At 44.6% G+C, this 24,826-nt stretch overlaps 1 protein-coding gene and 1 long non-coding RNA gene across 4 annotated transcripts; one reads left to right on the top strand and one right to left on the bottom strand.

The window, feature by feature from the left end:
• Window positions 1-908: 908 nt before the first annotated feature.
• PDXP (pyridoxal phosphatase) lies at window positions 909-23,375 on the bottom strand. The gene is made up of 2 exons (XM_072655991.1): window positions 22,728-23,375; window positions 909-7,144 (listed from the first exon to the last, which is right to left on the bottom strand). The coding sequence occupies exons 1-2, from the start codon at window positions 23,278-23,280 to the stop codon at window positions 6,828-6,830; spliced, it is 870 nt and encodes a 289-aa protein (XP_072512092.1). The 5' UTR covers window positions 23,281-23,375; the 3' UTR covers window positions 909-6,827.
• On the top strand, window positions 6,087-11,846 carry LOC140534687 (uncharacterized). 3 transcript variants are annotated; one of them, XR_011977424.1, is made up of 3 exons: window positions 6,087-6,171; window positions 7,675-7,779; window positions 8,394-11,846. It is a non-coding gene; the product is annotated as an uncharacterized lncRNA (long non-coding RNA). The 3 variants fall into 3 exon arrangements; XR_011977422.1 differs by having other exon boundaries at window positions 7,675-11,846; XR_011977423.1 differs by lacking the exon at window positions 6,087-6,171 and adding an exon at window positions 6,979-7,067 and having other exon boundaries at window positions 7,675-11,846.
• Window positions 23,376-24,826: the final 1,451 nt, after the last annotated feature.

The raw sequence follows: 24,826 nt of genomic DNA, 5'->3' as shown, positions 1-24,826 counted from the left end.
CTACCCTATATAGGATCATAGGATTTAGGTCTGGCTGAAATCATAAAACTGGGACTGGAAAAGACCTTCCAGGTCAAGTTGGTCCAATTCCATCATCTCTGGGTACTGCACTGCCAGATGTGTGACCCATGCATCACCTTCAAGTGCTATGTAGAGTGGAACTAAGGTGGTTACTAATGGCCATTATGAATGTGGAGAACATTTCTTCTCTTGACCTCAGGAAGGATTTAATTCAAATCATTTAATCCACTCTTGGTTGAAAACAGCAGTGACAAAAGAGCACTAGATAGAACATAAGTCCCTTGAGGGCAGAGACTGTATTTGCTTTTTCCTTATATCCCCACACCTAGCCCAACAGAGTAGGTGGCTAGGAGATTGTTGATTGATTAAGTTCTGGGTCAGGTAGATCTTCAACCTTGACCTTGGTCCCCTCCAGATAGGCCCTTCCCCAGTTAGAGAAGAAGGTGGCTTTGAGAGTCCAGAGCCTTGAATTTGATACTTCTGTCCCTCTTCCTGGGTTATTATCCTTATTTTGTAGAGGAGGAAACTGAGGTTCAGTGTGGGCATATGATAATCCTGAGTCACACAGCTAGAAGGGCAGTGCCAGGATTCTAAACCACGTCTCTCCTACCTTCTTCTCACTCAGAAATAAGACAGGGCAGCTACAGGGGTCAGGGAGGTCACCCAGCCTCCTCTGGTTGATACTTCTCTCCATTTGGGGCTCTCTGACTGGATCTAGTCATCCTTTCCCTCCAACAAATGGCCATATGCTCTCTCTGAAGGAAACATTGGATGACATCCTGGGTCTGCCTAGCTTAACAGCCTAGCCTAACAGCAAGCATCCTAGCACACCCAGGATGATCTGCTAGTACAGGCTGTTGGATCTACTTTTCTTAAAGGAAAGCAACTTTTAAGGGATCAACCATCTTACTTTAATCAAACACATATATCATTCACTTAATTCAGAGGAAAAAGTCAGTACCCTGAACTTCAGAGAAAATACAAACAGAAATTGCAAGCAGAAATTACAGAGAAAATAGCATAAAAACCAACAGACAGGGCTTCTAACGGTCTGACTATAAGCAATACACACATCACAAATCAATACAGATACAACTGTGTGACCATTACATACATACATAGTTACCAGAAAGAAGCACCAACATCTGGGTTTTCAAAGCCTGAGGGGGCTCCTTAATGGCTACTCAGAGTGTTATCTGGCCAAATTACAGGAATGTGCTTCCAGTGAGTGAGTCCCAAAGCAAAACCTCACCTCAGAGTATATAGAGAGCCAGAAGGTATCACAACCATCTGCTTCAGTGCCTAATGACCCAAAGATGGGAAAGCGTTCAAGCAAGAAAGCCTCCCCTAAGCAAGTCTCCCTTAATGGGCTCCACTTGAGACCTATTAAATGGGCAGGGAAGATCTTAAGTCCCATTAACATTACACCTACCTGGGAAAGAATGTTTGCAACTAGTGTCTATGATAAAGGCCTCATTTCTAAAATATATAGAGAACTGAATCAAATGTACAAGAATGCAAGTCATTCCCCAATTGATAAATGGCCAAAGGATATGAACAGGCAGTTTTCAGAGGAAGAAATTAAATCTATCTATAGTCATCATGAAGTCATATGAAAAAACACTCTTAATCACTATTGATTAGAGAGATGCAAATCAAAACAACTCTGAGGTACCACATCATACCTATCAGGTTGACTAACATGACGAAAGAGGAAAATGATAAATGTTAGAGAAGATGTGGGAGAGTTGGAGCACTAATTCATTGTTGATGGAGCTATGACCTGATCCAATCATTCTGGAGAGCAATTTGGAACTATGCCTAAAGGGCTACAAAAATGTACATTCCCTTTGACCCAGCAATATAACTTCTAGGACTGTATTGCAAAGAGATCATAAAAATGAGAAAGGGTCCCACATGTACAAAAATATTTATAGCAGCTCTCTTTGTGGTGGCCAAGAACTGGAAATCAAGAAGATGCCCATCAATTGGGGAATGCCTGAACAAGTTGTGGTAAATGAATGTAATAGAATACTATTGTGTTATAAGAAATGATGAACAGGAAGACTTCAGAGAGACCTGGAAGGACTTATATGATCTGATGCTGAGTGAAAGGAGCAGAACCAGGAGAACTTTGTACACAGCAACAACCACAGTGTACGGGGAATTTTTTTGGTAGACTTAGACTAAGGTGAAAATGTATTTAATAAGAATGTATGTGTAGGACCTATATAAGATTATACATCGTCTGGGGGAGGGAAGGGGGAAAAGATGGGGAGGGAGAGAGAAAAGTCTAAGATATGGAAGTGATTGTAGAAAACTAAAAACAAATAATTAAAAAAAATTACACCTACTTAGGATGACTGCTAGGGCCCCTGTAAGGCTTAATATCCCTTCAAGACTCAGTTTATTCAGACCTGAGCTCTGACTTCCCTACCCACACATGGGAGTCTAGCTACCCCTCTCTGCCTCTCTCAAATCTCTCCCACTCTCTGACTCCAAGCTTTCCATCTTTCATCTCTTCCTCTCAGTCTCTATTTTTTTCCAGCTCCCTGTGTTCCTGTCTCTCATTTCTCTTGTAGAATGTGTTGCCCAAACAACTTCTCTCTTCTGGCTCTCTTTCCCTCTCTCTCATGTTTCCCTTTCCTTCCTCTCCTTCACTTTTTTCATCTCTACCTTTACATTGCACCTCTCTATTCCTCTTTCTCATGTGGAGGGCATTTCTCCATTTGCTGGAAGGGTTTCAACTCAGTACTGAAGATTCTAGGATTCTCTTTCTCCCTGCCTCTTCTCTCTCTTCTATTAATTATTCATCTCTTCCATTTTCTCATCTCACCCTTCATCTTTCCTTCTCCATTATTCATCTCTTCCATTCTCATTTCTCCCTATCTTTCCTCTCATGTTCTCTCTCACTTTCCCCCTTCCTATCCTTTTCCCTTCCTTCCCTTCTTTTCCTTTCACCTTACCTTTGGCCAGCTTCCCATTACCTCTCTCCTCTCTCCATTCATAATTCTCCTTCCCTATTCTTGTTTCTTATCTGGAGGACATTTCTTCATTGGATAGTGAAGGCTGAACTAGATATTTAAAATTCTGAGATTCTTCTTCCTGTTTCTTCTCTCTCCTCCATATTCATCTCTTCATGTTCTCATCACTCCTTTCATCTTTCCTTCTCCAGTATTCATCACTTTCACTTCTTTTCATCTCTTCCTTCATCTTTCATCTGTTCCTCTCCCTATCTTGTCTCTCACCCACTGTTTCCCATCTCCTTACCTCCCAGTCTCTCTTTTCTATTTCATCTCTTCTACCCATTTTCTCCTCTCTCTCACTCCTCTTCTCTTTTCTCATCCTCTGCCTATCACAGGAAGGTCATATGGTACAGTGGAAAGAATGCTGTCTTCAGAGTCAGGAGACTTGGGCCAAAATCTCGACTCTGATAGTGTATCGATGTGACTTTAGATAGTTCATTCCATTCCCCTGGACCTCAGTTTCCACATTTGTAAAAAAAAAAAAAAAAGAGGGCTGGGTTTTTGAGTTCTAGAACTATAAACCTGCAAGCTCTTGAAATCATCCTGATTCTCCTTTTGCCTCTTCCTATCTCATCTTTCCCACTCTCTTCTCTTGCTATAAAGAGGGTTCCTTCAAGGGTGGAGGTGGAGGCTAATTGGGCCAGATGACCTTTGAGAGTCTGAGCCTTTGTATCTCTCTAGAGACAGGAAGGGATTGAGGTTATGTGCGCTCCAGAATTCCTCCACCCCCACACATGGAGGGTTTTGGCCGCTACTCCTAGTGAGTTGAGCTCGATTTCTTCCAAATGAAATTCCAAACCCTCCCTGCCTCCACCAACCCTGAACTCCCTGCTTCTCTCCCCCCAAACACACACTTTACATGTTCTAGCTTCATCTTTGGGTACCAACACCTCTCTGTTTGAAGGTCAAAGACCTTCTCAGGTTAGCCTCGGAACAATCTGGGTCCATCCATTCATTTCCTACTTCCCCAGAGGACCAACTGCTACCGGACCTTCCTTTTTGGAGATAGGGAGACAGAAGAGGATAGTTACACTGAGATTTTTAAGACAAAAAAAACCCAACAACTTTAAAATAGGCTCCAAAGGCACCGATCTTGAGGTCCTGGAATTATAGAATCTCTGACCAGGTTGGAAACTGATGATTTCATTCAACCTGTATTTGAGCAGGAGTACCCTCTATAGCACTCCCTATAGAAAAATCAATCCATCTTTACCTGGACTGAGCCCATAACAGAGAGCTCCCCAAGGCAGCCTATTTCATATTTGGAAACCTTTGATTTTTAGGAAGTTCCTCCTCACATCTAGCTGAAATATGCCTTTTTGCAGGTGTAGTTCATAGTACAGTAGAAAAGTTGGGGAAATCTCAGTTTTAATTCTGATTCTGGGTCAAATGTGGTGGTTCAGGCCTGGAGTCCAGAATCCTGGAGTGGCTAAGACTGGCAAATATCTTGAGTCATCCTTGGAGATTTTGAGCAGCAGGAGGCTAAGCCAATCAAGTGTCTAAGCTAAGAAAATACCAATATGGTAAGCCACCAGGCTGCCTAGGAAATGGAGCAAGCCAAAGATTCCATGCTGATCAGAGAGGGACCAGGTCCATGATTAACATCTGCACTTCTAGCATGGGTGAGATGGGGGGGGGGGGGGCAATCTTAAAGCAAAATCAAGTACCAAATACTGGCTCCCCAACTGTAAACTTAGACAAATCATTCAACTTCTCAATTGTAAAATGACTGAGTCAAATGGTCCCTTCCAGCTCTAAGACTATGTTTGATCCAATGATCCTCCAATCCCATTATCTGACCCAAATGCTCTTCATTCTGACCCCTAGAGCTGAGAACAAAGCAAACCTTCAGGTGCTACAGAAACACGGGGTTATTATTACTTCTTTTGTCCCAGATAAACAGCTCTTCATTCCATCCTTTGGGGGAACTAGTTCAAGCACATTCAGTTTCCCACCCTACTTCGCCTGGATGGTGTTGGATTTGGAGGCCAAATCCTGCCCTTGCTACTTCAACCTTCCACAAGTCCATACTCAATTTGGGGTCTCATTCTTCATCTGTAAGGTGAGGGGCTGTGACTAGGTGACTTTTATGGTTTCTTCTAGCTGTAAATCAAACCCCATTTCCTCCAGGAAACCTTTCCCAGACCACTGGGATCCCTCCTACCACAGGTTGCCTCTGCAGTAGTAACTATGGAGACCATATTTATGGTCAATTCCTAGGGTGTCCTTGAGCTGAGCACCCCTTTTCATTGGCCATTCCTCTAGCTATCTTTCACCTGTATACCACCCTTCCTGTTCCCTTCTAATCCTTGCTCATAACTCCTTCCAAGAAGCTCTCATAGTTACTTCCACCTTTATTAAGTGCCCACTGTCTACAGACCCTTGGAGAGAGAGGAAAAATTTTCTCACCCACTGGCCCTGCACACAACATACTAAGAATCCATAACCAGAATTTCTCTAGGACTTGGGATCCTTGGTGAAGGAGCAAGGATTATCTTTCCTTATGCCCAATAGGAACTCAGGGGTCCATATGAGAGGCTTTGTAAGTGCTTACAGACTGATGTTCCAGAATTAGGGGTTGGGGAATGGAGTAGACTAGACACTGGTCAGTCTAGTATGGGCAGGACAACTCTGAGGAAAGCCTAGACTCCGAATACCTCATAGCCAGATACACACAAATTCCAGGGCTTAATTTATTCAGTTCCAAGTTCCTGGAGAAGAGGGGATTTGGGTACATTTAGAGGGGTCATGATGACCTCTCCTGGAGCATTCTAACACTTTAAATAAATAAATTGGTAGATAAATACTGGGGCAGGGGGAACAAAAATATCAACAGTCCCAGGGAAAGAGATGGAGGGTCCCACCATATCCATCACACCCCTTGGGGAGCAGGGTCCTCTTTCCACTTAAATCTGGGCAGGAATGACATGGCACCTCCAATTGGCACTCAGGGCACCTCATCCCATTGGCCCACTAGAACCTGGAATTTTAATGGATTCCACCCTTCTGATTGGTCCCTTAGGAGACAGGGCACAATGACTCACATTTGATGCTCCAGAACTTTGAAGCAGGCTGATTGGCTCAGCTTGATACAAGATCCCAAGCTCAACTCACTGGAAAATGTGTATGTATGGGGGAGGGGAAACCTTTGAATCAGGCAGAACAAGGGGTTTGGGGAATTAATGGCACAGAGAGTTCCAAGAAAGGGCCCCTTAGGATCATAGATTCAGAACTGGAAGGGGGCTCAGAGGTCATTTAGTCTAACACCCTCATTTTTACAGAGAAGGAAACTGAGGCACCCTGTGCCCTCAGAGTCATAGCTCCTGGGTCTAGAAAAGAGAAGTTGGGAGAAAGAAGTTAAGGCAGCATCGACCAAGTCAGAGCTGAGAGAAGGAGGAAGTGGGGGCTGAGCAGAGGGGTAAGGGGGAGGGAATGCTGCCATTAGGGAAATGGCACCCAATAGAGGGAAACAGGAGATAATGGGCAAAGAAGAGGCCTAGTCCAAACTAAAGGGAGAAGAGATAACTAGGTCCCTTGGGGAGGTGGGAGGCAGGTCCTGACCTACTGATCCCAGAAGATGGAGAATCAGAGTGCGTGTGTGTGTGTGCGCGCGCACGTGTGCACTGTGGTGGGGTTGGAGAAGGGAAATATCCAAAATGGACTAGGATATGGGGATTAGGGAAGGGGTACTCTCATGACTACAATGTAAAAGAGACCAGGGGAGAAGAAATGAGAATGACAGCCTGTTCTCTTGGCTGCCCTGCAGCTGGTCAGGTGGCCTCAGTCCTCTAAGCCTGCTATCAAGTCTGCAATACTGTCCACATAGTAGTGGGGTACCAGATCAAGCTGGCCTGCAGCCAAGTAGGCCTGAGCCTGATCCAGCCTGGAGACTCCAGTGAGGGTGAGCACAGTGGTCAGGCCACAGCGATGACCAAAGAGGATATCCGTCTCCAAGCGGTCACCCACCATCAGGGTGTGAGCTGGATCCACACCAAAGTGCTCTGTGATACACTCGAACATGTAGGTACTGGGTTTGCCCACCACTACCGCCTGGCGCCCTGATGCCGTCTCCACTGCTGCTGTCAGGCTCCCAGTCCCTGTGGAGTGAAAGGAAAAGATGGATGCTGAGGCTGGGATGGGACAGGAGAAATGGGAGCTTGAAGACTCCTCCCCTCCAATAGCTCCAATTCTTTATCACGTCAAACACCCCATCTTAGATTTATCATGAAGATGCCCCATGGCCTCCTGACCTGAGAGCTACCCTTGAAGACTGGGTTTAAAGCGTCACCTTGGACAGCTCTCAGAGTTCTAGGCACCTCTCCTAGGTCAGAATTGTAATCCTGCATTGGTAGACCTAGCTCTCATTTAGCAACTCCTAGGTTTAGTTCCTGTTCCTAATATACCCTTGAGAGGTAGAGTGGTATATCAGACAGAGATCTGGCTCACTTTTTCTGATCATGGCATTGTGATTTTGTCTTAGTCAATAACCTCTCAGTGGCCCAAGGCAACTCTGCTAGTAAAAGGAGAGGTGCATTTTTGCACGAGAATATTACAGTTACGTCAGTGTCCTATTGGCCCCTAGACCATGAGCTCCAGAGAGTTACCTAAAGTTTTTCTCTATGTACAGGCAGTGTGATGAGCCAGTGGGACCTGGGTTCAAATCCCACATGCCACACTTAAATACCCAAATGACTGGTGAACAAGTTACTGAACCTCCATGTCCTCATGACAGGTAAGTTGCTGACCTGCATTGGTAGGAGTTTTCTCATTCTGGAATTGCCCAACTCAAAATCACATGTTCAGTCCCTCTCTGTATTTTTCCCACTGCTGGGCTCTGCTCAGGGAAAGTACACTGAGTGAATCTCATGACCTAAGGCCATCATCTGACCCAAGAAACCAGACTCAGAGAGGGACTAAGGCCTGCCCTCAGTCACACAGCCAATTCCCAGCACAGGCTGCCCTGAAACCTGGTTTTCATCTTTGGATCTCCAGGCTCTTTTCACCCAGGGCTAGAGGCTCCCTCTCCTTCCTCTCTCTGACACTGGGCCTGGCCTAGAGTAACTGATCATCCCTCTTCTCCTGTGGGGAGAATGGATGTGGGGAGTGGGATCACATCACTCCTAGGTCCAGAAGTCCAAATCTACTTCCTTTGGCTCTGCCCAATTCCTTGGGAGGGGCAAAAGAGGCTCTTTCAGTGTTCAGAGGAAAAGCCCTTTTAAGATTTTCCCTGCAAAGGGATGAGAAAGTGTTCCTCTCTCCCTAGTAGTAATGGAGGAGGGGGATATAAGTATGGAAAACTGCAAGGCTTAGTTGTAGCTGCTTCTTTTTCTTCTCCTTTGTCATAAGGGATGGCTTTGGGAGGCAGGAGGTTTAGGTCTGGACACTGTGAGTCAAAAACAGAAAAAGATCAAAGGGAAGGGAATCTTGTACTCTCCAGGCAGGACGAACCCTCTCAGCACCTGTGGTGGATGGACAAATTTCAGCTAAAAGGTAGATGTGTGTGGGGGTGGGGAAGATGCTTAGCCTATTAAAAGCTGTGATACTTACCTTCAAGGCCTTGGGTGGTTCCCATCTGTCTAGGCCTCGATTTCCCCCTCTGTAAAATGAGGGAGTTGGATTCAATGGGTTCTGAGGTTCCTTCCAACACTGGATGTAGGATGCTTGGCTCTCATCACCCCTCTGGCCAGCCTGCCTGGCTATAAGACTCCATGGTCTCCCCACTTCTCTTCCCTGCTTTAAGGTATGAGTCCATCAGAAGGACAAGTGCTAACAACTTCCTTGATCAGAGTTTAAGTATTTCTGTTATTAGACCAGGGCAAAAAGCACACAGTTAGGACTTCTTTCTGCCTGAGTCTCAGTTTCCTTAAGAATAATGCTGGTCCTGTCTCCTTGGTGAGATTGAGAAGCTCAAAGGATCAATCAGATATAAAAGGGGAGCTCAGCACACAGTGGATGTTTCGAGGGAGCTAACGGTCCCACCCAGACTATGTTTGAATTGATGCCTGAAGTGTGAATACTCTGCCTTTCCCCTCTCTCTCACTTTCACAGCAAGGACACCCAGAACAGGGTCCAGAGTCCTAAAAGGAGTAATTCACAAGGAGCTTTCCTCATGCTGCAGAAGAGACAAACACTTGCTCTGGTCTCTCTGACACCTCTATTCCAGCATCTAGCTGACTCAACCAGATATCATAAATGCCCAGAGGCCAGCACATGGTCAAGGGTTCATGGTTAATTGGGTGCCTCATTCATTCACTGTAAATATATATACATATATATGCATATACATATTCTGATTATATGTAAAAATATTTTGTCTTTAAAAATTCTGAATCCCAAATTCTCTCCCTCTTACTTCATTTACTCTTTGATGTGGATCATACTTTTAAAAGTCTGCAGTTTCTTGAGACTCACAGAACCACCGCATGTCACAGCTGGAAGGAACCTTAGATTGTGCCCAATTCCTTCATTCTGCAGATCAAAGATCTGGAGGGACCAGAGTTGGGAGTGATGAAGGACCTGAGGCCCAGAGATGGGAAGGAGCCCAAGAAACAAAGAGGGAATTTGGCTGAGGACTGGAGCCTCCTGAAACCTAAAGTAGTGAGGTCACATGAAATTCTGCCCAATCACCAACCTCAGATCTTTCCTTTGAGAGTTAAGGCCTGTTTTGTCTTATTTCTTTAACACCTGGTTGCTTTCTCTGTCGGTCAAGGTCTACAATGTCACGAGTTGACCACAGCCTTCTCTTCTGGGAAATCCCAGGCCCTTCAAATGTTGTAGGGCCCAAGGCGGAGGAGGGATGGTAAAGGTTCTAAGCCATCTCCTCTGGTCCCGTCTGTCTTGGTCATGGTATTCATTCAATCATTCATAAAGTATTTATTTGCCCTTGTGGATGGGCTAGGCGGCAGACAGGTGGTACAGTGGATAGGGAGCCAAGCAGACCCAAGTTCAAATGTAGTTTCAGGTACTTACTGGCTTTGTGACCTTGGGCAAGTCACTTAACCCTGTTTGCTTCAGTTCCTCATCTGTAAAATCAGCTGGAGAAGGAAATGGCAAACCACTTCAGTAACTCTGCCAAGAAAATCCCAAATGGAATCACAGAGTCAGACATGACTGAAGTGATTGAACAACAAAGATGGGCCACACACTGTAGTGGGCACAGGGGGTGGAGACAAAAATACAGCTGTTGACCTCAAGAAACTGATAATGCCGCTGGAGGAAAATATGTATGTACAATATGTATATACAGTGAATGGGAGGGGGAGGCATGAGTGGGATCCAGAAAGGCCTCCTGGAGGTGGAATTCGAACTGAACTCTGAAGGGGGCCAGAGATTCTAAGAGGTCAAGGTGAGGAGGCAGGGCATTCCAAACAAAGGGGAGAAGCTATACAAAGCTATGTTGATGAAAAACAAATATGATGAATTAGAAACAGCAATTATGGAGAGTGGAGGGGACTATCACTTCTGGACCTCAAAATATATTCTGAAGCAATAGTCACCAAAACAACTGGTGTTGGTAAATAGATTGAAAGATGGAAAAAAAAAGGAAATGGAAAAGACTAGACAAGGAAGATTTAGAACAACGGAATGCAATAACTCAGGGTTTGATAAAGCAGAAAACAGAAGTTATTTAGGAAAGAACTCCCTAATGGATAAAAACTGCTTAGAAAACTGGAAAAGAAGTCTGGCTTAGACCAACACCTTACACCATACTCCATAACAGGTTTTAAATGGATATGTGACAACAAACAACAGTGAGAGTCAAGTCTTTGTTTTACATTAGAGGAAACTGGAAAAAATGAAACTAATATTAAAGATTAAACTATAAAAAATAAGAGAAACATCACATGCTTCCCAAAGCTATAGGTAGATATATATTAATCAAATGAGACAGAGGTAACTTTGATTACATGAAACTGAAAAGCCACTGCACAGACAAAATTAATGTACCTAGAAGGGAAGCAGTAAATGGAAAAAGATCTTTGTATTAAATTTTCCACATATCCAAGATACACACCTAACATATTATAAAATCAAAAGCTATTCCCCAATAGTTAAGCTCTCAAGGGAATGAAGCAACAGCTCTTAATATTAATTACCATGAAAGCTATTAATAACCATGTTAAAGAATGTGTCAAATCACTAATAAGAAAAAAGCAGATCAAAACAGCCTTGGGCTTCTTCCACTCATCCAACAAACTGGCAAAGATGACAAAAGATAGATTAACATTGGAGGGATAGAGGGAAGATAAAGGCACTAGTACATAGTTGGTGGAGTGGTTCAACCACTTTGGAAAACAATTTCAAATTGAGCAAATAAGTTTGACTAAAAGGTCCATACCCTTTAACCCAAAGATTCAACTATTAGGTTTATACCCATGGATTTCACTGATAAGAAAATTTCCATGTATATCAAAATATTTATAGCAGTACTTTTTGTGCTAGCAAAGTGTTGGAAACAAAGTAGATGAACGTTTACTGGTGAATGGTAAATTAACTGTGTAAATGAATGTAATGGAATATTACTGTTCTATAGAACACAATGAATGGAATGAAGACAAAGAAGCCTGGAAAGATTTATATGACCTGATACAGAGTGAAGTCAGTAGAACCAAGAAAACAAAATAAATACATGACTTCAATAATATAAATGGAAACAACCACCAAGACAAAATAATCCAAAGTGTTTCGAAATTACAAATAACTGGCATGACTCCAAAGAAATAGAAGATATTTCCCTCAACTTCTTTGCAGAAGTGGGAGGTCCACAGTTGTGAAACACTGCCTCTATTTTCAGACTTCTTCAATGTGCTGACCTTTGACCTTTTTTTCCACTTCTCCCCCACCCCTTTCTTTTTCTTTTAAAAAATATCATTCACTCTATGGGAGGGTTGCCTGGGAGAGGGAGGAATACTGGAAGACATTTTGTAAAGAACATCAAAATTTATTATCACTTTTTTGTAAGTTGGTCTGGCCAGAAAGCAAAGTGCATGAAGGAGAGTACTGTAGGATAAGGTTGGAGCCAGATGATGAGGGCTTTCTTTAGGTGGCAGGCAGAGTTTGGATTTGCTCCTAGAGGCAACAGGGAAACAATGGGGTTTACTTCCCAAAGGAGTGAGGAGTTTCAAAATAATGGTGCCCAAGTCCCTTTCTGGTTTTGTTCCCAGAAAGACTCCTTCCCCCCGGCCCCCAACTCTTCCCTCCCCCCCCCCCCCCCACCATGTCAGTCTCTTATTTAGAATTCTCCCATGAAGTCTTCCTGGATGCCCTGAATGGGAAGTGAGCCTCTCTCCTCAAAATTTTCAAATTTTGTATTACATATCAATATGTAAAGTTGTTTCTAATTAAACATTTAATTGAGAAGTCTTTATCAAAAGGAAGCTATAAAAAAATGGCCAAGAATTGGCCCAGGAAAAGATACTGGGAAAAAAATTCCCATCTGTCTTTTCTTTGCAGAGATGGGGGGCTATGGGAGTTGAGAACAGTATACACTATCAGACTTGATTCCTGTGTTATTCTTTGTTATAAGTGTCAGTTTACTGGGTGTAGGGTGAATATAATCTGAAATGAAGGTGATATAGCAAAAGATACACAAAAAAATTTCTTTTTCGGGAGCTTCACAGACTAGAAGGCAGGTCCCACTCTTCACCCCCTCTATTCAGCCCTCTTTGAACTCCCAGTTTCCTTCAAAGCTTAGCTTCAGAGCCAACTCCTACATGAGGACCTGTCAGAAATTAAAATGTAAGTTTCCTGAAGGCAGGGACAGCTTTGTATCTTGGGCCTGGCACAGGACCCACATCACTTTCTAAGTGTTTGCTGAATGAATTATCGGTCCATCACTCTTCCAGAACCTCAAATCTGATGATTATTTCTTCCCACCAAGCTACCGACCCCTAGTAATTCCTATTGCTGGGTGTCAGACCTGCTCCCATCCCTTCCCTCAAGACTCCCCACCTCCAGGACACCCTTCCTCTCATTCCAGAACTCTGTCCCACTTAACTGCAGGCACCCATACACACCTGCTCCAGGGATATGGGTGGGGGTAGCTTCATTAAAGGATAACCAAGTGAATAGCCTGTGTGAACTGAATTTGTTCAGTCTTTCATTAGTGGGGATCTCCAGGCTCTAACACTGGATGCTTTCCAATTTGTTTCCTGCTGCTTCTCCCCTACCTTCACCTAATGAAATATGTTTTCCCATTCTACTTTCCCATTCATAGGGTTACAGAAGGAAGCCAGCCCAATTAGTGACCCCTGATATTAGGTTGACAAGGGGTCACCCAGGCACTGACTGAAGATTTTCAGGAATGGCAACTCTTCCAGAGGCAGGTCACCCCACTCTAGGACAGCTTCGTTGTTAGGAATTGTTTCTTTTCTTCATGCCCAAAAATGCCAATTTACACTGACATCCATATTTCTGTTTGGCCCTAGAGGCTGAGTCCACAAGTGTTTCAAATTCTTGAAGACAGATATCACGTGCCTGTGAGGGGTCTGGAACTCTCAGGTTATCAGGGTCATGATGCCCTCAGGAGAAATCTCTTTGAGACATCATGTCCTTGCATGACTTATGTGATGGACCACCCCTATGCAATTACCAACCTTCACAATTATCTTGAGCAAGAACAACAACAGCCAAGCACGTAAGCTCAGCACACAGTGTTTACAAACTTCTTGCATGTATGGAAGTAGAATGCCTATATACACTGAGCTAGCTGAGAATAAACGGAGTGCATACCATCCTTGCTCCCACCTCATTCATTCGCGCCCAGAAGAAAGATTTCATGCAGACATGAGATCTTTGGCAACTTAACATTTTGGCGCCCAACGTGAGGCTCCTCTAAAAAATACTCAGTTCCAGAGTAAGACGAGCGGACAGCTCAGGGAAGTGCACTCCCAGATGGAGCAATGGCAGGAACGGCCGACACCCACAGTTTCATTTTCAGGATGACCAAAGGCAGCGGGAAGCACCTAGGGCAGACCAGTTTTTTGGAACAAGACCACTGGGGTAAGTTGTGTAAACGTCGTTTTAACACAGCTTATCATGGGGCAACACCTAGCCACTTCATAAAAAGAAAGCCTCCCCGTGGCTAGTTGATAATCCTTCTTGTGACGCAGCATCATGGAAGGTGGTAGGGCAGCAACTTTCAGAACTTCATACAGAAAGACCAGAGGACGACCCCCGGAGCTCAAGGGGCCGTTTCTTCCATGCCATGACTTTTGCTTTGAGCTTGGCGAAATTAGTTTCATTTTAGCAATAGGCTAGAGCCCAGGCATGTTAAAGAGACAGGTGAAGTAATTCATGTGGTGAAAGGTATGAAGGAGCTGGAGGAAGGGATTATAAATCTTGAAAAGTGGGATACAATAGGCAATCAAATGAGTGTGTATTATAGAGAGGTCAGACCAAGTCCTTCTCCTGTTACAATATTTTCAATTTAGGAATGTACTTAAAATAGGTCTTCAGAAACCCGAACAAGTACTATTAGCCACAATAACACAATAGTACAAAAGAGAAGGACGACCTGATGGAGTTTGTCACACAAAAATTTAAGAGTCTCCTCCTCCCACTGCTCCTCCATTATAGAAGTCTAGATTACAAGTTTGTGAAAAAATCCAAGAGCCTGAAGGGATTATACAAAAAGTCCTTCCGGGAGCCACAGAAAAAGGAGAAGGAATACTTTTGGAAATAAGGCTAACATTAGTATTAATAGAAATCCCACATCCCTATAACCCAGGAGTGGCTATAAGAGAACATACCCCTCTGGATTTTAAATTCTCAAAGAAATTAATCAATTATGGACCAGATAGTCATTACATTCAGTCTCTTCTAGATAGCATTTCTCAGACAGCCCTATACTCCACTGATTGGTGCAATATAGCTAAATCACTCTTGAAGGACGAGATTACTTAGTTGGAAATCTGAACTGTATGAAAGATGTTTGGAACACAGTGATAGAAAGTAAGCCAAAGTTATAATCTGTGCAGAGAATTTCTAACAATTTTTTTTCTTTCAGTTTTTGGATTCTTTTTTTTATTGTCTGTATATGTGTTCTGTCTTCACATGTTCTGTATGCGTGTGTTTGTGAGTTATTACGGCTGGCTCCATTGTAGCTGGAATTTGGAATGTTACCTCTTTCCCTCCCCCTTGTCCCTTCTCTCTGATGGCTGCAGCATCAGGGAGGAGAATGGGCGAGAGAAAGAGAAACTAGTCTTATATTATTTAGTTTATATGACTGCTAAATGCAGTTTTGCATAAGAAATACAAGGAAATAATATGTGAAGTTTTAAAGGGGCTTTAATCAAATCCCACTAGGAGAACAACATGGATATGAAGTTTAAGGAAAGCATAAAAATTTTGGAAATTATTGGAAAGATGTTGGTAAAATTCTCCCTCTCCTTCTACCTTCTAACTCTGGCCAGGTTGTGAAGGTGCAGAGAAAGACGAAGAAATCAGGGAAATTTTTCCCCTCATATCAAAAAGGTAGATTGACTAGCATTTTAATTATCTCATGCCTCTCCTAAAAGAGAAAAGTTTTCATATAACGGAATACAACTAAAAGGTAGCTATTCTGGTCATATTTTAAGTGAAACACGTCACTCCTAATTGGGACAGGTCAGAATTTGTTGTATTATTTGACACTAAGGCAAATTGGGAATATGCATAAATCTGATAACGAAAAAAGACACCTCAGAGATAAAGCTTTGAACTCCCAAGTGGGAAGGAGGGGACTAGGTGCCACTGGACTTTGTTCCAGAGCCTCCCTCACTTCTACTTGCAGTTTCACAACTTTTTCTTCCAAAAACTTTTTAAAGGAGTGGACACAGATGTGAAATTTTCTTGAGTAAAAGTTAGAACCATTAAGATTTTTATTTTACTCTGTAATCCGGAAATGGTGTTAGAGAAAGCAATTTGTAATCTGAATTTTGTTGAAACTAAAAGATGTTGGAAAAATTCTGTAAAGTCAGTTATGTTATTTAAAATTTTATCAGTCCTACTAACCTTATCTTATAATGTTTTGTAATTGCCATTTAGAAAATCAGGTATTTTCACCTTTGCCTTTTAAAGAAGTTACAGCTAGAACAATTTGGTTATCATTTATAAAAGTTGTAAGTAAGATTGTTAACTAAATTTTTGGAGTTACTGCTTTAAAAAAAAAAAAAAGGAATGTTTCCCACCTGGCTATTCCTGAGTCTGGCTATAATACAGATACTGCATGATTTGAAAATTTCACTCCTATCTGAATTCAAACAGAGTCACAGATGTTTTACCCTGTCATATTTGCTATATCACATGCCCCTACTTTTTTCTTCTATAGCAAATTTCTATGATCAATAGCAAGTGACCAGCAAAATATGTGAGCCCTTTTGTGTAATCTTACTGAGAAAACTAGTATTATTTTTATCTGAAATTAGAACATGTTCATAAATTTATGTAAACTACTTAAGACTTACCTTAAGATGCCCTCATTGTTTAAAAGGATTTTAAAAGCATTAGGGTTTTTCTCTAATCAATCTCTTACTGTTACCAATGTGAGATTACATGGCACATTTTTGACTAAAGCATTTTGTAATACCTAGGAATTCTGTAATAATTAAGAACTTGGTTTGTTCTAATACTTGGGGAATTCATGTTACTTAAGGACATTTTTATACCAACTAAGTTTTAATGAATTTTAATTTTAAAAGATTTATTTTTGCTTCAAAGTGAAAAGAGAACTATCATTTTAAAAGGTTTCAATTAATTTTCTTTATAAAAGTTTAGTGACTTTCTTAACATCAGGATAAATTTTCAACTGTTTTAAAAGATAAAGAAATGTTTTTAGACGAAATGTTTTTCAAAGAAAAGGGGGGTAAAGCCTACTAAATTTTCATTTTCAAGATAATGTATTGCTAAATTAATATGTAATGATGTATAAAACAGAAAAGATCCTGCTGTTTTAAACTGAATTTGTGGTCATTCCATGGCCTAAGCAAAAGTTAAAATTAGTGTTTGAACTTGTTGATAACTTAATTTCTAAAAGTTTTTCTTCCAGAATATATATTATCCAGAAAAAATAAACAAGCCTGTGAAACATCAATGAAGATCTATTTAGCTGTGAGATTCAAGTTAGAAATCTCTTTTGTTTAAGACAATACAGCTATGCCAGTGAAAATTGATAACTTGTGAGCTATCTTTTTTATAGTAGAAATATAAAGGAAAGTGAAGCAGTCTGAATAATGGGTTCAAGAGATTTGGAAAGATAAACATAGGTTTGACTGAAAATATGGAAAGAAGATAAGAAGGTTGGGGACAAGTGGGAGTCATCAAAGCCCCTCCAATCCGCAGATAGTTGCTCTGGGTACTTTTGTACCAGTCTCAGAGTAAGTATGTTAAGAAAGTGTGGGGAAGTATTTTCAGAAGACAGAAAAATGATGTAACTACCATGTTTAACCCCTTCTGGTCATTTTTTGGCCTTTGTTTGCTTAATCTCCTTGCCAGATTTGTCTCCTCCAGGTTTAGTGTCTTCCACTTTAAAGATGACCGTTCTGGCTTTATATGGCCCACTGTCCATGACCCTTCACCCTCTGGACCTGGCGTCACATTAGCTACACACCTCTCCAATGTTGGGACCCTGTGAGGCAGGGACAGCTCTATGTCCACTCTCAGCAGGAAGCAATTGCAGAAACTGAGACCTTCGTCCTTTACCCCAAAAGATTTGGGTTTCATCTGTTTAAACAGGGGGGAATGATGGTGTGTTTGGGTGCATATACTTGGGCCCTAATGCTAAAATCATATTTAAATATCATATTTCTCTCTAGCCTCAAAATACCATCTCAGCCAGTTTCTCCCTCAAGGACACAAGCCTGCCCTAGCAAAACCCGTTATCTCCCTTCCTTCTGTAATAGTCAGCTGCACCTAAAGAACTCAACTGCCAGCTACGTACTGAACTGACCATGTACTGGGTCATAATGACATTTACTATTCACTGACCAATTATGTGTATCCTAGATTAAGACATATCTATACTCTCAATCTTTTGAATGTTACCCCATTACTGTACCCATCATACATGGACATCATTGGCCGAACTTCATTGACTGTGATACTAATGAGGGACAGACATTGGATATCTCAGGTTATGTATTACAATCCTGGCACAATATTACTATGAAGGTTAGGAATCCCTGCGAGACGCAGGGATTTCCAACACAACACTGGACAATGATAAATGGAAAAACAAGGCCAGGGGTGTGAAAGATTTTTGCGAAAATTGGAGGATCCACGTCCTCTAATGAAAAGAACAGGACAAACGGGGTGTTAAGTAGCCACATTCATACAGCTCAAGTATGTTTGGGGGGACAATACATGTTCATATAGGGGCGAAAGGAAAATGTTACTACTGTAAAAAGTGTTAGCGGTACCTTACAAGCGACTAAGAAGGACATTTATAACATCACCTGCAAGGTTTCAGAGTGTATAGATTATATAGCCTCCAGTGTAGTGTTCATTATAACACGACCAAAATATGTACTTATGCCAGTAAAGACTAAGGGTTGGTATAGATCCAGAGCAGATCACATTTTCTGGGAATTAGAGCAGAAGACAGAGATTGGGGTGGGACTAAGGGTTAAAAGATGTATTAATTGTGTAATCTTAGGAATATCTTTGCTGATCTCATTGACTACGTCCTCATTATCATTGGCTTTGTCAGCATCCACAGTACAGAATGAAAGGGTACAAGCTAACTTCATGGAAGAGTTGGTACAAAATGTGTCTTTAGGGTTCCAGGAAAAAAGAAAATTTGATTTGGACTTTTATACAGTGATAAAGGAATTAAGAGCTGCTATTGTAGCAGTTGGTGATGAGGTGGATAGGTTGGAATTTTGTCAATGATCAGTATGTGATTATCACTGGACCTTCCTATGTGTGTCTAACAACGTGTATTATGAGTCAGATTATGATTGGCAAAGGATCAAAAACCATTTGAATGGGGTTACTGAAAGTCAAAATTTGACCCTGGAAATTGAGGACTTACATAAGCTTGCCTGAACTGTGTATGAAGTAGCAGATCAAGATTTAACTCCTGATAAAACTGCACAAAATATTGTAGATTTCTTCAAACATTTATCCATTCCATCTCTTTTCAGTTATATAGCTCATGCTGGAATTGCTTTTATTATGTGCCTATTAGTTCTTTTATGTATCCTACCATTTATTGTTAAGCTTGCATGCTTGGTCTTAAAAGGTGTGGTTAAGAAGCTAGATCTTAACACACAAGTTCTCTGGAAAGCTCATCATGAAAACAAAAAGGGGGATTTGTAAGGGGTCTGGAACTTTCAGGTTATCAGGGTCATGATGCCCTCAGAAGAAATCTCTTTGAGACATCATGTCCTTGCATGACTTACATGGTGGACCACCCCTACGCAATTACCAACCTTCACAATTATCTTGAGCAAGAACAACAACAGCCAAGCACATAAGCTCAGCACACATTGTTTACAAACTTCTTGCATGTATGGAAGTAGAATGCCTATATATACTCTGAGCAAGCTGAGAATAAACGGAGTGCATACCATCCTTGCTCCCACCTCATTCATTCGCGCCCAGAAGAAAGATCTCATGCAGGCATGAGATCTTTGGGAACTTAACAATTCCTATTGCTGGGTGTCAGACCTGCTCCCATCCCTTCCCTCAAGACTCCCCACCTCCAGGACACCCTTCCTCTCATTCCAGAACTCTGTCCCACTTAACTGCAGGCACCCACACACACCTGCTCCAGGGATATGGGTGGGGGTAGCTTCATTAAAGGATAATCAAGTGAATAGCCTGTGTGAACTGAATTTGTTCAGTCTTTCATTAGTGGGGATCTCCAGGCTCTAACACTGGATGCTTTCCAATTTGTTTCCTGCTGCTTCTCCCCTACCTTCACCTAATGAAATATGTTTTCCCATTCTACTTTCCCATTCATAGGGTTACAGAAGGAAGCCAGCCCAATTAGTGATCCCTGATATTAGGTTGACAAGGGGTCACCCAGGCACTGACTGAAGACTTTCAGGAATGGCAACTCTTCCAGAGGCAGGTCACCCCACTCTGGGACAGCTTCGTTGTTAGGAATTGTTTCTTTTCTTCATGCCCAAAAATGCCAATTTACACTGACATCCATGTTTCTGTTTGGCCCTAGAGGGAGAGTCCACAAGTGTTTCAAAATCTTGAAGACATATCACGTGCCCTTCACCCTAAGCCTCTTCTCCAGGCTCGATATGTTTCTTTCCCCCAACTCATCATGTCCAGACCTTTCCTCACCCTGGCTCTCCAGCCTGACTCTCCTTCCAAAATATGCCAAGAACTGAACTGAACATCTCAGAAGATACCTGGTCCACCCCAGAGTTGGACAGAGGGTAGGACTCTCTGTGTACAATGAGGAGAGCTGGGGAGAAGGGATAAGGTACCACTGTCCTTGTCCTTGGAGGTCTCCAAGCAGAGGCCAGGCATTGTCTGTTAGGTGGGGATGCCTTTCCTGGTAGGGAATGATTAGAGGTCCCTTCCAAATTCTCAGCTCTGATTTCCACAACATGTCTTCTCTGAGCAGAATATCTTTCTTCATTCTCTCCTATGGCTAATATTAATTGTCCCTGTCTTGGGAACTTCTTAGGAATCCATCGAAATGGAAGCTCTTCATTCTGGAACCCACCAGAGCCCCACTCCCACTCCATATTCTGAATACCAGTCAGCGAATCCTAATTAAGATTATTCTGGAATCTAACAGAGTCCCTGGAAGCTAATTCTTTCTCCTAAACTGGGATCAGAGAAGATGCTAGTGAAAACCCCTATCTCTGTTCTGCCACTAACCATGTGATCCCTCAGCTTTGGTTTCTCCAAATGTTAAAAATAAAAGGTAATAAATCATTCCAGATCAATTCGCAAAGCTATGTGTTCATGCAAAAAAAAAAAATCACTGCTTATAATGGGCACTGTCCTATGCCAGGTGCTGTAATGGTAACTTAGCAATTCTAAATAAAAACAAACCAAAGTGATTATGGGTGTCTGACCTAAATCGATCCTGCCAAAGCAGACAACGTCAGGTAATGACCTGGTATTAGTCAGCAGCTCTGACACTGTGCCCCTGGGGCAAGTGGCTTACCCTCTCTGTGCCCAATATGCCATCTGCAAAAATGAAACTGATGACTACAATCCTCCTAAATCACAGGGCAGTCCTGGGGAAGTGTTTTGTAAACCTTAGGGTGGTGTAGAAATGAGAACTTTTGATAAAGGTCCAAGTCTTCTCATTCACATTTCCCAGGGGTTGGTAGTCATTCCCACTGCCCAGCTTGGAACAGCCTCCCTTCAGCCTGTCCCAGGTCATCTTAGCTTCCCCACTGGATCAGATTGTGGGTCTTGCAATCTTGTCCAGTAGATGCTGCCCCTGATATAATCCTGGGCCTACACTCATCCCTGGGAAGTTGGGAGTTTCCTACCTAACTCCACATGCAAGACTATGCACAGCTTCACCAGCCTTGGGCCACAGGAGGCTGGACTCCATCTCACCAGAAACCTGTGTGGAGTTGATCAGATAAGAACCTGAGATAAGGCTTCTGCATAGCCCTCATGATAAAAGAGGTGCTGCTCTTGCCCTAGGTCTCCCTGACCCAGCCTGGCCTCTATCACATGAGGTCCTGAAACAGAAATTGAACTTGGCCTCATGATCAGTAGGTGCCACTCACATTTTCCAAGGCAGCCTCCACAACTTGTCACCAGCAGATCTAGAAGAGGCATCCAAATAGCCTCAGCAACCCCCAAGCAAGTTTAATTGCCCTCTCCCTTCTCCCAGGTCCTAGACTCCATTCTCCCCATCCTAGGCTCCTCTCACCCTGGGTTATGCAATGTTTCAGCCAAGATCCTCTCCATCCCCAGGATCTATTACTTTCTCCATCCCCTTCCCCTCCCCAAAGACACTGTGCTAAGTTTCCTGCCTCTCCTCCCCTTTGACAAAGAGCTTGCAAGAGGAAGATGCACCATACCCAGGGGCTAACTCAGCAGATTCTGGGGTTCTACCTTCTCCTGGCTGGGCTCTGACTCTCAGCCTATACTGCCCCTCCCCACCCCTAGGGCTCTGGGTTTCTCCCCATTTGAAGTCTATCTTTCCCTCCCTCTGGGGAATCTTACAGCTGGAAATGTACCACACCAGCAGAGTTGATGGCCAATTCTGGGGTCCCTCCCTCCCCAGATGAGGGTAGATGTTAAGCTAGCACCTCCCTCCTGGGATCTTTGATTTCTCCCAATCCCAGATCCATCCTCCCTTCCCCCCAAGGATATTGCACCCCCCCAATGGTTCCACCTCCTAGGTCCTCCCCCAAGGATCCCAGGGACCCTCCTTTCCCCTTTCCCTCACATGCTGAGAGACTTGACCTTGATCTGGCACCACCCTCTGCCTCCCTGACTCCTCTCCAGTCTAGATTCATTCTTTCCTCTCCTTTCCCAGGAATCTTGTAGCTTGGGAGGTACCCCCTCCCATGACTCTACAGAATTCTGGGCTCCCTCCCTCCACCAAGCTGAACCCTGAATATAGCCTGGGCGCACCACCCCCAGGTTCCGGCCCCTGATCCCTCCTGACAGGTCCATCTTCCCCTCCCTTCTCCCTCCTGATGCGCCTTCGGCTGGACCCCGGATCCCGAGCTCAGTCTATCCTTCCCAGCCCCCGGCCCTCACCGGGGGTGGTGCGCCCGTCGCTGAGCGGGTGCCACGGGTCCACGTCGGTGGCCACCAGGAGGCAGTCGGGGTCGCGCAGGTGGGCGCAGGCCTCGCTCAGCTTGGAGAAGGAGAAGTGCTCGTCGTAGCCCACGAGCACGGCGCGCACAGGCCCCGGCTCGTCGCCGGCCAGGCGCAGCCCCGCGGCCCGCAGCTCGCCACGTAGCCCGTCGCCGCCCAGCACGAAGACGGCGCCCGGCGGGCAGGGCCGCGGCAAGCGCTGGCGCAGCAGGCGCGCCGAGCACAGCGCCGAACTGAACAGCTGTTCGGCCGCCACGCCGCGGAAGCCGAGGCGCGCGAAGCGGCCGGCCAGCTCGGCCACCGAGCGCCTGCTGTTGTTGCTTACGAAGAGCGCCGCCTTGCCGCCGCGGCCCAGCCTCTCCAGCAGCTCGGGCGCGCCCGGCACAGCGCGCTCGCCGTTCCACAGCACCCCGTCGCAGTCGAACAGCACGCACTGGGTTTGGGCCAGCAGCTCCCTCAGGGCGCCACCTCCCAGCCGCTCGCAGGCCGCCATACAGACGCCCGGCCAACCCCAGGCCAGCCACCGGCCTTTCTCCCGCGGGAATGACGTCTCCGCCGCGCCCAACGCCCGTGCCCAACGCCCCAGAGCCAATGGGCACCAAGCATCGCCGGGGGCGGGGCCTAAAGCGAGGGGCGGGGCCTGGACCGAGGGGCGGTGACCAATGGGAGAGACTGCCAGGAAATTTACAACGGGCTCAAAACAGTGGGCCAATGGGTGAAGAGCTTCGCCTCCACCGCCCTCTCTCCGAAGTCCGAGACTCCACTCTAGTAGCCTCAGTGGCTCTGGGGCTGCCTAGAGAAGGAGAGGGGAAAGAGAGGAATGAATCTACACAGGAGGCTGAAAGAACCAACCAATGAGCGGCTAATACCCTTTTCCCCTCCGCCCCGCGCAGGCTCCAGGACAGTACATTCCGGCCTCGATGCAGGAAGAGACCAATGGGCGTTGAGTATCAGAAAGGGGTGGGGACACGGTTCGAAGTGACGGCCAAAAGGCGAACAAAGATGCGAGCTAGGAGAAGAAAGAGAGCGATTGGGTAGAGTCATCTCCCGAACAACGGAAAAACGGGCCAGCGGGCTGAGAGATGCACTTCCCCTACGCCTAGATCCTACGGGGAGGCGGGACCAAAGCCAGAACTGATGGTAGAAGTGGCCAATGGACAGGTGCACGTCCAGCTGGAGGGGGGGGGGGCGGGGCAGCGTCGTTACCTTTGTTGTGGTAGCCCATGGCGCTCCCTCTGGAAACGGCCAAAGGGCGCCGGGGTACCGGAGGACTCGGGGCCACTGCGGGATGTCACTTCTAACGGACTGGGAATGACGGCGACAGCAGGGAAAAGTGTAAGGGAAAAAGGGGCGGGCCAACTTGGATATTTACAAAAAATCCGGCCAATCTGTGACTACTTTTCTTTCTCCGGGAGAAAAACCAATCAGAACTAAGGAAGGGCTGAAGACCGGGTAAACTTGAAGAGGTGAGGAGGTGGACAAGCCTCGGAGCTGACCAATGGGCACTTAGAACTTTCCCCTACCCGTGGGCTTGTCCTTGAGGGCGGGCTTGAGCTGGGATTGACGTCCAAAATCACCTATTAAAGGTCGGGTTGAAGGAACTGTCCAATAAAAACCAGAAGGCTATAACGAGTGACAGCGGGATAGAAGAGGTGGGTCGATCGGGTGTCGTGGCCTATCAGGAGCAAGAGAGAAGTAGTTGCTAGGTTAGGGTCGGATTTTCCCGGGAAAGTGCTTTCCCGGGAAATGCAAGGCCACGTGGCCACCGCTGGAAGGGAGGGAGAGGAGGTGGTTCGTGCCTTTCTGCCCATGTGACTCCTGAGGTTGTGGGATCGGAGCCCAGCCCTGTTCGAGAGGGGCCTCTCGAAATTGGTTGGTTGGATTTAAACCAGATCCCCAGTGGGAATCCGGCCCCTGCCCGAGGTGGGGGTGAGGGGAAGGGAATAAGCGTTTGTATGGTGCCCACTGTAGCAGGCACCACACTAAGTGGTGAGGGGACAAAGATAGTAAGTCATAAAATGTCTGCGTATTTGTGACTA

The sequence above is a fragment of the Notamacropus eugenii genome, chromosome 3, assembly GCF_028372415.1.
Source record: "Notamacropus eugenii isolate mMacEug1 chromosome 3, mMacEug1.pri_v2, whole genome shotgun sequence".
In the NCBI taxonomy this organism is placed as follows: Eukaryota; Metazoa; Chordata; class Mammalia; order Diprotodontia; family Macropodidae; genus Notamacropus; species Notamacropus eugenii.
The sequence above is the reverse complement of the archived record's forward strand: the minus strand, read 5'-3'. Positions and strand labels throughout refer to the sequence as shown.

Excerpts from the sequence above, each read along its gene's own strand:
- PDXP (XM_072655991.1), bottom strand. The coding sequence starts at position 23,280 with ATGGCGGCCTGCGAGCGGCTGGGAGGTGGCGCCCTGAGGGAGCTGCTG. Across the intron at positions 7,145-22,727 it reads CGACGGGCGCACCACCCCCG|GGACTGGGAGCCTGACAGCA; the intron begins GTGAGGGCCGGG and ends TTCACTCCACAG.